The 12500-nt window shown below is 37.9% G+C and overlaps 2 protein-coding genes across 5 annotated transcripts in view; one reads left to right on the forward strand and one right to left on the reverse strand.

Annotated features, from left to right (window-relative positions):
• fbxo11b (F-box protein 11b) overlaps positions 1 to 9440 on the forward strand; it is an 11465-nt gene extending 2025 nt beyond the window's left edge. For 2 of the 4 annotated variants that reach the window (XM_083556469.1, XM_083556470.1), the window contains exons 2-22: positions 901 to 1028; positions 2104 to 2185; positions 2896 to 3040; positions 3486 to 3615; positions 3760 to 3843; positions 3931 to 4063; positions 4153 to 4259; positions 4351 to 4462; positions 4633 to 4739; positions 6053 to 6190; positions 6280 to 6497; positions 6685 to 6865; positions 7001 to 7123; positions 7207 to 7292; positions 7384 to 7460; positions 7664 to 7807; positions 7905 to 8015; positions 8096 to 8203; positions 8292 to 8400; positions 8518 to 8616; positions 8766 to 9440. In XM_083556469.1, the coding sequence (XP_083412595.1) occupies positions 901 to 1028; positions 2104 to 2185; positions 2896 to 3040; positions 3486 to 3615; positions 3760 to 3843; positions 3931 to 4063; positions 4153 to 4259; positions 4351 to 4462; positions 4633 to 4739; positions 6053 to 6190; positions 6280 to 6497; positions 6685 to 6865; positions 7001 to 7123; positions 7207 to 7292; positions 7384 to 7460; positions 7664 to 7807; positions 7905 to 8015; positions 8096 to 8203; positions 8292 to 8400; positions 8518 to 8616; positions 8766 to 8895 (2552 nt within the window). In that variant the 3' untranslated portion in view covers positions 8896 to 9440. Of the gene's footprint in view, positions 1 to 260; positions 345 to 900; positions 1029 to 2103; positions 2186 to 2895; positions 3041 to 3485; positions 3616 to 3759; positions 3844 to 3930; positions 4064 to 4152; positions 4260 to 4350; positions 4463 to 4632; positions 4740 to 6052; positions 6191 to 6279; positions 6498 to 6684; positions 6866 to 7000; positions 7124 to 7206; positions 7293 to 7383; positions 7461 to 7663; positions 7808 to 7904; positions 8016 to 8095; positions 8204 to 8291; positions 8401 to 8517; positions 8617 to 8765 lie in introns of those variants that run through there. The other 2 variants (XM_083556471.1, XM_083556472.1) reach the window with 2 other exon arrangements.
• Positions 1 to 12500, reverse strand: part of pigf (phosphatidylinositol glycan anchor biosynthesis, class F) — a 218768-nt gene that overhangs the window by 131078 nt on the left and 75190 nt on the right. The gene's annotated exons all lie outside the window — the stretch shown is intronic.

Here is a 12500-nt window from a genome sequence, read left to right on the forward strand (position 1 = left end):
TCTGCCCACACGTCGTCGCTTAAACTCCAGGAACCTCGGATTTGTCGGTGATTATTGCAAATCCATCTTTTTATTGGAAATGTAAGGATGTGAGTTCCTCCTTAAACAGAAAACAGTATGCGTTTTGGCATCTCGTCACTGTTTGCTGATTATTAGGTGTATCTCAAATGTTTTAAGAGGATTGAGGGTATTGATTAAAAGTACACGGGACTAGGTTATCGTTTATATTGTTTATCTTTCAATTTTGGATGTTGTGTCCAGGTACCAAATGTGCCGTAGGGAGGAACAGACTGTAAACCTCAGGTGATCAGTACACCAGGTATACACACAGCAGCGATGAATAGGTAGGGATTCTGCAGTGCAGGTTAGTATTTGATGCAAGGAAAAATCTGCACATTTCGAGCCTTAGCAGGGTCAAGACAAAATTTGATGAATAGTAGTAATTTGCAGATGGTTGTTTATCGGTTAGATATTCATCTTATTTATTTTATTTGCAATGGGTTTGCAGCCATGATGTAGTTGAATTGGATGAAGTGATGCGATTTCCTATCTTTTTGCATTTGGATCATCGTTTTTTGTTGTTGCAGGCCTCTGATGATTTTCCTGTGAGTGTGTGTCTATTTTTACACGTCTGTCTTGCTCTGTAACAGCTAATCTAGTTTTTACATTTTGGTGGGCTTTCCATTAACTGTGGGTTTGGCTGTGACATTTTCCCCATGAGGACAGCATTATGCAAGGGGTTACCCACCCTGAGGCATCCTTTCTCCACTGAAATCATTCAGAAAGGGGGAAATATGCTATAATTATACAGCATAATTGCAGAGGTTGAGAGGTCCTATGGTAGAATGTGAAACGCAAAGCTGATTGAGGTTTTTCTTCTTTTGTCCCTCCTCTTTGCAGATGAGGACGTCCCTGCAGATATGGTTGCAGAAGAATCTGGTCCAGGAGCTCAAAACAGTCCATACCAACTCCGCAGAAAGTCCTTGTTGCCTAAGAGAACCGCGTGTCCTACAAAAAGCAGTATGGAGGTAACGGTTAACTTGGGAAGCAAACACCACACATGACACATTTGTCAGTACATTTAATTAGACTTTTTGCTTTAGATTCGACTTTGTCATTGTGCAAGGTACATGCACAAAGCCAATAAAATGCAGAAGTGGCCGATTTACAATTAATAACAGTAAGATATTAATAGGGTATGTGGTGTGTATATATACAGGAATGAGGGTGATTAATGTACAGAAGGTGCAGGCGGTAATATGGTATATAGTAATATACAATATACTGTGCAAAGATTATGCCTAGATAGACATATCAGAAGATAATATACTCAATGACATGATATCATTATGTACATTCAAGTATGTATGATGCAGTATTTACAGTTTAAATATGGGTGGAATGTAAAATAGTGCAAATGTGAGTTATGGATGGTGCGAAAAAGAAATGTGTAGTGGATAAGCAGTGAAAAATACACAGAAAATGACAATGCAGTATTGAATCAGCTGTTCAGTTCAGTAACAGCCACAGGAACAAGCTTTTCTTTAGTTTTTTTGTGCGCCTCTGAGGCACCTGTAGAGTCAGCCCGATGGTGGAAGGTCGAGTGGTTCATGGTTGGGGTGAGCGGTATCTTTGATGATGCCCCTCGTCCTATGCAGGCAGCGTTTATTGTAAATGTTCTCCAAGGTGGGAAGCTGAGTGCAGATGATTTGTTGGGCAGTTTTCACCACCCTCCAAAGGGCTTTACGGTTCGAAGCAGTGCAGCTGCTGTACCACACTGCGATGCAGTTAGTGTGGATGCTCTCAATGTTACAGCGGTAAAAGCGTCTATGCGTGCTCTTTTAAAAACCATTAAGACACAATGAAATACATTTTATCTCAATTTCTTTTTAATAGTTTAAATCTTGGAGCTAAGATATAGCTGAAAGGATTTTCATTTGTTTGTGTTGTCATTGGTTAAAATGATTTTTGACTCCATGTGTATGGTGGCCTTGGTAAAGATTAGAACACAATTGAAACTGAGCAAAAGTTAAAGTATGTTAATGTAAGTGGTTAAAACAATTAGTGTCTGCATTAATTTCAGATAACCTTTATTGTTTCCAGGGAGCCTCCACTTCAGCAACAGAAACCTTTGGTCATAGAGCGAAACGTGCCCGAGTGTCTGGGAAGTCACAAGACCTTCCAGGTGAGTGTAGAAAACACGTGGTGACATCTCAGTGCTTTGAAAATATTAAACACGTGGATTTGATCGGTTATGGAGAAAGAGAAATGTCAAGTACTTTTTTTTCTTCTTCTTTTAATTAAAAGCCATTAACTATGTTTGCTTAACAAATTATTAGGTTACATACAGATTACCTTTATATTCTTTCACTGTCCTTGGTCTGTTAAATGCCTCTGTACATTTCATTATTATGGTGCTCTAACAAAGATTTAGTAATTTAATATCAGTAGGCTCATAATGGTTTCTTGTGTCAGTGTTCTATTTCCTGCACGACCAATATATATAGTTTGTATGCTGCTAAGGAGAGGAATAAACGATATTAATCACAGCTTATAAATGATAACAAAAATCTTTGTCAGATTCTACAAGGTAGATTTATTATTTTTTTTCCCTGAAAGCGTGCATTAATACACACACAGGGATATCAGTACAGATTTCTCGTGAATCCTGGGATGTGCTGGGCTCTGCAATATTTTTTTTATTAACTGCTTGAAGCTCATTCTTTTTTAACAACATTAAGCTGTGGACTGTTCTGTTTCATGTGCGTGTCTTATTTGAATTTCATAGATCGCAGGCATGTCAGTTGGTCTACATTAGCATAAATAAGGTGGGACAATAAAAGGACAGCAGCAGCAGCACTCTGGTTTTAATTTCTGTCCTGTCTTATACTCCAGCTTCTCCTGCTGAACAGTATCTCCAGGAAAAGCTTCCAGATGAGGTTGTCCTGAAGATTTTTTCCTACCTGCTGGAGCAAGACCTGTGCCAGGCTGCTTGTGTCTGCAAGCGCTTTAGTGAGCTAGCTAATGACCCAATTCTCTGGTAAGCAGTCGCTTTTAGGCCGTTTAGTTTTTATAGGTGATCTTCAACCAGTGTTGTGCTGCTTTTAAATAAGAAGCATTCCTGCACACTTTATTTAATCTGCTACATAATATGCTGTTTGGTGCCCTTTTCAGTACCGATTATGCAGAAAACTATCCGAATTTACACCAGCAGACAAATCACAACATTCTCTGTTGCAATATGATGTTCCAGATGAGTGTCTCTGGATGTTTAATCATGAGATTTAGTGTGATCACAGGAATATTGATTTGTGTATACTCCACAGTACTCATTTAAATTAGACGTGTAAAAATAACGTTATGTAAAATGTTCACGTAATGAAGTATGATTATTCGACGAAATCTTTTTGGGGTCCTGCTTAAAGTCGATTCAATTTATTTTTGAAGTCCTTGTTCATTTGGATGTTGTACCTTGTGTATTGCAGGAAGCGATTATACATGGAGGTGTTTGAATACACACGGCCCATGATGCATCCAGAGCCGGGGAAATTCTACCAGATAAACCCTGAAGAATATGAGCAGCCGAACCCATGGAAGGAAAGTTTTCAGCAACTGGTAAGAATGTCTACTGGCCTGCCTACAGGGGAAAATGCTTTATGTCTGTCTAACAATTAATGTTTATTTCATCATTTTGAAAATATGCAATCATTTTTGTCTCCTTTTTTAATCTTTCTTTTTTTTTTTTTTTTTTACAAACAGTATAAAGGTGCTCATGTAAAGCCCGGTTTTGCAGAACATTTTTACAGCAATCCAGCCAGATACAAAGGCAGAGAGAATATGCTGGTATGTAATTTTTGGTGTTTGTTACTAAAAAGGAGGATTGCTTTCCCAACCTTTATACTCCTCTTAATATTCCTTTTTTGTTTACAGTACTATGACACCATTGAGGATGCATTGGGTGGAGTTCAGGAGGCCCACTTTGATGGGCTGATATTCGTTCATTCTGGAATCTACACAGATGAATGGATTTACATCGAGTCTCCCATTACGATGATTGGTGCAGGTGCGTCTAGTTTTAGGAAACCCCCCCAAATAAATTTGATACATTTGACAGATAATGCATTTAAAATATTTTTTCCACCGTCTAAACAGCTCCTGGAAAAGTAGCTGATAAAGTTGTCATTGAAAACACTAGAGATTCAACATTTGTTTTTATGGAGGGTTCAGAAGATGCGTATGTAGGTTACATGACCATTAGGGTAAGTCCTGCAAATCCTTCCCTTGTTTTTAAACCCTTTAATCTAACAATGGTGATGGGATGGAAAACTAAATATTTTGTTTCGCACGCAGTTTAACCCTGATGATAAATCAGCTCAGCATCACAATGCACACCACTGCCTTGAGATCACGGTGAATTGCAGCCCGAATATTGACCACTGCATTATCCGCAGCACCTGCACAGGTAACATTGAACCTCGTTTGCTCAAAATGTGATTACATTTAGTACTCTGCTTTTGTTAGTGTAAATATCTAACTATATCTAATAAGTCACTGCTAGATGTTTTCCTAGACGTTTACAATTTGCTGGTGTCTTCACTGTTCATCATTGTGACACTTTATGTGGTTTTACAGTGGGGTCAGCAGTATGTGTAAGTGGCCAAGGTGCATGTCCCACCATCAAGCACTGCAACATCAGTGACTGTGAAAATGTGGGGCTCTACATCACTGATCATGCGCAGGTAAGAGCCGGAGTAAAAGCTGTTTATTTCTTTCAGGCCCATCAGCAGTTAAAGAATTATAATTGTCTCATTAAAATGAAATACTCAAACTCAACGTGCATTCCAGTGTTTTTAACTGTGCGGTGGAACAAGCAGAGGTCACGCTGGTTATTTGCTTATTCTCTTTGATTTTTATTTCTGACTGCCCACTTGAGAGTAAAACATCAAGCAGGATCTCGGTACTGATGCAGATGGCAGTGGCGCTTCAAAATTTGCTTGATTTTTATTTTTTTTTATAAAGAGACCAGTTCACCAGCCTTCTCGTCTGTACACTCTCTATCATTCCTTCGAAAAAAAATACATAGTTAACACACTCCCGATCACACTCCCTAATTAACACAGCAACTGTAACGTGTCTGCATGTCATTCTGGAATTTGGAGTCAGACTTTGAGTTGAACAATGATAAACTGATTATCACTGATCATTAGAAATATATAGTTGTTTCATAAGAAAACAATGAAGGTTGAAATATGAGACTGAACATTTGCTTCTGTTTTGAACAGGAAGTGCATGGGATGTGAACAAAATGTAAAAATTAAAACACTCCTAATTTTTTATTTATTTTATTTTTTTATTGTAATTAAATTATCATCATACACAAATACCCTGACCAGTCAACCAATGTACAGCTCCATGCTTGTAACTGTGCTCCATGTAGTTTAATACCCAGTGTGCTGAAATTAGATGGTTATACAGGGACTGCTCTAATGTGGCACTATGTAATGCACTGTGATGTGCAATCTCTACCACAAAATGACTTACAAGTTTGAAGCTTGGAAAATGAACTGCTTTATTTCAGCTGTAACATGGCTAGTGTGGTGAAGCCATAAGTCATGTGGTTTTTTTTTTTTTTTTTTTTTTTTTTTTACTGAAGTTGTAGATGACTACAGTAGTCACTCTTTATTTGTTTATTATTAAAGGGAGCCCTCTTGTGGACTCAGGAGGTTTAAGCAATAAGTGTTTAATAGGTATAAATATAACTAGACTAGACTGAGGGACATTACATGCAATGTAGCATACATTATTACAGAATTACTGCTGTGTAGTTACACAATTGTGCATATGTGTGGGTTTTACTGTGATCCTTTTTCAAACCGGTGCTTTCCAATTACTTGTACTAATTCTCAGCATTTTTTTAAAACTCCAGACATTTGACTACATAAATCAGCAAAATGATGTTAATTACAATTGTGAATATTGTTAAAAATATCATATTAGCTGGGGCCAACAGTACAGAGCTGATGCTGTAATTATGTTTGTTTGAAATTTCTAGGGCATTTATGAAGATAATGAAATCTCCAACAATGCATTAGCTGGGATCTGGGTGAAAAACCATGGCAACCCCATCATCAGGAGGAACCATATCCATCATGGCAGAGATGTTGGCGTGTTCACATTTGACCATGGCATGGTAGGATCAAGGCTCCATTTTGACTTTATGATCTCATTGCTTGCTACCAGCCATTAAGTGAAGACTTGTATTTTTGTCTCCCTCTACAGGGCTATTTTGAGAGCTGCAACATCCACAGAAACAGAATTGCAGGTTTTGAGGTAAAAGCGTATGCCAACCCCACAGTGGTACGCTGTGAAATTCACCATGGCCAAACAGGAGGCATCTATGTCCATGAGAAGGGTCGGGGCCAGTTTATAGAGAATAAGATCTACGCTAATAACTTTGCTGGTGTGTGGATCACATCAAACAGTGACCCCACGATTAGGTCAGTGTTCCTTACTTATCCATAATGTGTAAAATTTTAGATGTTCTCTCGTATGCTTATGTACATGCTCAAAACTGTTTGGTTTTCTGATGTATGTATTAAATATACATTGTAGGCTATAGACGCTTCCTTTTTGTCTTAGCAAATATCAAGTTGCTCAGTTGTCTGTTGTATTTTTTCCTTTTAGGGGTAATGCCATCTTCAATGGAAACCAGGGTGGCGTTTACATATTTGGTGATGGCAGAGGGCTCATAGAGGGCAATGATATTTATGGAAACGCCCTGGCTGGCATTCAGATTCGAACCAACAGCTGCCCTATAGTCAGACACAACAAGATACATGATGGACAACATGGCGGAATCTATGTGGTGAGTACGGCTTCATATAATTAGGCAGGTGCCGGTATGTTTATAGATGAAATTGTAAAAGTAAATGGCTATAAATATATTTACAATGTTTTTGGGCGCTTGTTTGATGTGTGTAATACTCGCATGTATTTGTAGCACGAGAAGGGCCAGGGCGTTATTGAGGAGAATGAAGTATATAGCAACACTTTGGCAGGAGTGTGGGTGACCACAGGGAGCACACCTGTGCTCAGGCGAAACAGGATACACAGTGGCAAACAGGTCGGGAGAACCTTCACTTTTTTCCATCTCATGTCTTTATTTGTCCCTTATCTCTTTCATTCTGAGCTGATTTCCGTTTATAGGTTGGAGTGTATTTCTATGATAATGGTCATGGAGTATTAGAAGATAACGATATCTACAACCACATGTACTCTGGTGTACAAATCAGGTAGGGACCACTGATTTTTTTTTTTTTTTTTTTATAGGTTTAAATATTTATGTGAATTGCATACAGCATTTTTTTTCCACTGTTGACACAGAACTGGAAGCAACCCTAAGATTAGACGAAACAAAATCTGGGGAGGGCAGAATGGAGGCATTCTTGTTTACAACTCTGGTAAGTTAATTATCTGGCAACTCCCTCCTCCATTCCATGCTTATTAGAGTGATGAGCTTGAATCCATATTTGTTAGGGTTTTTTTTTTTTCACCTTTTCGATGTATTCGAGCCATGTCAATGCAGCAGAAACAAATCTTTTTGGATTATGTATCTGCTAATACTGAAAACCGGTATTCAACATTCATGTCTCCACCCCTTTAGGTTTGGGCTTCATTGAGGACAATGAGATATTTGACAATGCCATGGCAGGAGTATGGATCAAGACTGACAGCAACCCCACCCTACGCAGGAACAAGATCCATGATGGTCGAGATGGTGGTATCTGCATATTTAATGGCGGAAGGGGTAAGTCTGAAGAGGGTTATACAAATGCAAATTAACAGCAACACGTCATATCTGTAATTTTGGGTTTGGACACTGATATAAATGCTTCTGCATTCAGGATTGTTGGAGGAAAATGATATCTTCAGAAATGCCCAGGCTGGTGTGTTAATTAGCACCAACAGCCACCCAGTGTTGAGAAAGAACCGAATATTTGATGGCTTTGCCGCAGGTCAGTTGGCTGTTGTATGTTTTACAGAGGGGGGGGCTTTGGTACAAATGCAGCAGTTATTTATCGTTTCTTCTCTCTAGGTATTGAGATAACAAACCATGCAACGGCGACTTTAGAAGGCAATCAAATATTCAATAACAGATTTGGAGGGCTGTTTCTTGCCTCTGGTGTCAATGTTACAATGAAAGGTAATTATTGTTATTGACAGCTACATCTTCTGTTACCCTGTTCTTGCTGGATCACCTCTAATGCAGTCGTTCCGTCTTAATCCTTCAGACAACAAAATCATGAACAATCAAGATGCCATAGAGAAAGCTGTGAGCAGAGGTCAGTGCCTGTACAAGATTTCCAGTTACACCAGCTATCCCATGCACGATTTTTACAGGTACAGTAACTGGTGTGATGATCACCTCATGAAACAGGAATTTTAAGTTTTAGTTTTGTATTTTCTGTAAAAGTTCTGTATATTAACACAATTTTCTCTGTTTTTTTGCTGATTCAGATGTCACACCTGTAACACAACAGACAGAAATGCAATCTGTGTGAACTGTATTAAGAAGTGCCACCAAGGGCATGATGTCGAGTTTATACGACATGATAGGTGAGTCCTGTGTGTTTATTGTTCATACTGTTCTAGGTTCTTATTGCACTGCTGTACCTAACACTATACTAGAAGCTATATGATTTAATTATTTATTTATTTTGATTGAATAATGCCTTATCTGTGCCTGCTTAATCTAACCCATGTAGGTTTTTCTGTGACTGTGGTGCGGGAACGCTGTCGAACCCTTGCACATTAGCTGGAGAGCCGACACATGACACGGACACTCTGTATGACTCGGCACCTCCTATAGAGTCTAACACATTACAACACAACTAAGCCTCAACTTGTTCTCCATCTCAGCACCCTGGTCTTTAATTTATCCTGTCTTCAAAGCAAGAGCTTCTATAACTTTGTTCTTAGAAAGACTCTGCATACAAAGCGACAGGACAACAAACTTTTTAGACTTGAATAAATTGTTGTATGGTAAAGGAAACCATTTTGAGTGGAAACATGGGACCCCTGCAGATCTCTACCTGTTTGCTGGATAGAGATGTCTCTATATTGCTAAAAAAGGTTCTGATACAAGCAGACGCGAGAGATTCCCCGTTCATTTTCCGTTGGCTCTCAATCTGCAAAGAGTTCATAGTTGACTAAAGCTTTGGAGTTAAGAGTTAAGAGCTGCACAGAGAAGCAATATGTTGACTCAGGATTCTGGAGATTAAGAGAAGAGACAACCATGGCATCAACTTTCAGCAGAAGAACGATGGAAATGCCCATAACCGATAAGCCTGTGCAGTCTCTGATGTGTGCAGGTTCAGGTGAAGTTCTTTTGCAGTTTTGTACAGATGTAACAGTGGCCAGGCCCCCCACCCCCCTCACCCGCCCCCAAAAGAGACTCTGCCTGGATAAGAGGGAGAGCCATGATGACATGGCTTCCTTGGCAACGGTTTCTAGGTAACAGATTTGCTGGTTCTATGTATGGTATAAAAAAAAATTTGGAAAAAAAAAAATGTGATTAGCACTTGTTCTGTTTTTTTTCTTTTTTTTTTTTTTTTTTTTTTTTTTTTTTTTTTTTTAAATGTTATTCTGATCAACAAATATGATTTTAATGCTTTCTCATGTAGTTTTGTATCTTCAAGCAAAAATCTTACAGTATTTGAATGTCTTTTATTTTATTATATATTATAATTATTATTATTAATATTTTCGTTAGCGCATGTTAGGCTTGTAATCATACTGTGTCTCAGCATATAAATTCTTTCTGTGAAAGAGGAATAGTGAAAAAAAGATTTGGAAAACACTACAATGTCCTCCAGCCATGGTTTTCGATAGGCAAGATGTGAACCAGTTGTTAATGTGTGGTTGGTGTGTGCGCGTGCCCCCCCCCCCCTTTTTATATATATATATATATATATATATATATATATATATATATATATATATATATATATATATATATATATAATTTTCTTTTTTTTTTTTATTGCTATTTTGTGATTGTTTTTATATCAGGTTGTCACCCTGGTAAAGCCTGTGTGTTGTCCCAGAGCTCTGTTTGCTTCACCATTCACTGCCATTTAGACAAAAGGGAAATTTCCCTTTTTTTTTTTTTTTTTTTTCTTTTATTATAAATGTCTGTTTAAACATTTGGAAAAGTGTTTTCTATCCAGACTTTAAAGTCCTAATGAGGTCCCAAATTAAATGGAAGTGTTTGTGAACACTGGAACATTTATTAATCTTTATGTGAAGTCCTGCTTCACTTATGCTTTTATTCTGGTCCATAGTAATACATTCTATGGACAGTGATTCGTATATCACCCCGTTTATTTTAGTCCATAAAATGTTATTTTTGCCCGTGGCCAATTTATTTGCCTGATATTGAGTGATGAATATAATTGAAAAGCATTGCTGGAGTTTGCCATGTTTTAAGGCCCTGGCCTCTTCAAAGCTGAAACACAAGTCTCTACGGCCTCGTTGTCTTTTTGCCCCTCTTTTCATCCCCATCTCTGTGTAATGTGGTGACTGTGGCTTCTCATGCCGCCGCAATTGTATGCATGTACCATAACATCTAGACTTAATATATTGTGAAGTATTCAATAACCATTATGTAGATGCTAGTGTGAATTCAAAAAGGGTTTAATTTCCTAGAAAACAAAAGAAAGAGGAAACTGGTCATTTTTAAGAAAATAAACTTTATTAGATCAAGGCTCATCGCTTTCTTTCGTGTGGAAATGTACACATTAGGGGGTCAGAATTCATTCACAAATTTGACTGTGCTTTTAAGGTTGTCAAATATTTTTTCATTTGTCTGCAAACATCCAGATGTCATGTTTTCTTTTTGTTGTTTTTTTAAATCAACCTTTGGCTTATTGCTTCTTTACTGCTATTCTTTTGTGCATGTATATTATAGCTATCAATAGAGTTGTAAACATAAAAAAAAAATTACTGCACTGCATTTAAGAGCATAATAAACATGGCTCATTGTTCGATACTGTAAAAGGTAGTACCATGATAGTTGCAGGTGTGGGCTGGCTGTAAGTAGCCAATATGCTGAGCTGTCTTTGTACTTCAAGCAAATATTGTGAGAGCAAAGTCCTTAAATCTGCAATGCTCCACACTATTGGAGAATTTTACTGCAGCTTGGTTCAGAGAGGTTTTTATCCTGCCACTGATAAGACATCTAGGTCACTATTGACTCAATTCATAAAGCGTAGGGTTTTCTCAATACCCAGGTAAATATGGGTGTTGTCTGGGCAAACAAGCTAAACAAGGGCCCTTCAAATTCTACTACAGAGGCTGTGTTAACTGAGACCAGCTTGACTGTGGTGTGGTAGTCAACTGTAGGACACACACACACACACACTTCATATAAAACTACAATTTAGCCGGGTCTGAGCTCCCATTTAGGGATTATTAAAGAGCTCCCATAAAGGGCACTTTAGGGATTATTAAACAAATTAGTGGTTAATTAACCTAATTTTGCGATTAATAAACATGAATAAAGCGCTACACTTCAGGTTTTCTCTTACTTGTGTATAAAGTTGTAGTATGCCTGAATGATATATGGAAACCCAGTTTTTGGTCCATGCTGTGTGACCTAAATCTTTTTAACAAGGACAGAACAGGACATGACTTGGACTTGTTAGCACCACTACTGGAGAGCACTTTTCCCACATCAGATTTGTTCAATCATTTAATCTCTACATTAAAAGGCTCACACAAGTTCATAAATAGATAAGCAAAATAGGAGGACAAGGACACCGTTGTCACTGGATATTAATCAGCTTGTGAGAAGTGTATTCAATCCTGTCACAGTTGGCGTTTAAAGACCTGCAGCAACATTTCACGTTGTGGCATTCGATTAGATGTATGTTACTAACTGCCAAGGCATGAGCTTTTGATTTAATGAAAACATGTTTGCACATACTCTTGGCCTTCAGCTGCTTATCTGTGAATGTGTGCTCTAGTGGCACAGTGGTTTGGATATTAAACTAGTTAGTGTGTTTGAAAGAAGCGAGGCTCAGAACATTTGCATAACAGACGTCTGATTCTGTCTGCTGTTTGGCCAGTTTTATAGAACAAAATTAGATATATTTATCTATATAATATAAACACAACATTAAATATTTAGTGAGTTAAACCATCGTAATTTGAGTACAAATTAGACTATAAATTATTAACTGAGTAAATAGTTTTTATGTGACTAAAATCTAGCATGCGCTGCTAGAATTTTAATTCTTAGACAAGTAAATTCAATTCATTTCTATTTTGTGTAGTGCTTTTAATAATAAACATTGTCTCTGCAGCTTTACACAGATAATGTGGTGATAAAGAATGAATAATATGTTCTTTATGTGGAAGTTTGTCCCTGATGAGCAAGCTGGTGGTGACTGTGGCAAGGAAAAACTCCCCGAGAAGGGATAAGGAAGAAACCTTCAGCA

This window comes from Silurus aristotelis, assembly GCF_946808225.1.
Source record: "Silurus aristotelis genome assembly, chromosome: 12".
NCBI classification, from domain to species: Eukaryota; Metazoa; Chordata; class Actinopteri; order Siluriformes; family Siluridae; genus Silurus; species Silurus aristotelis.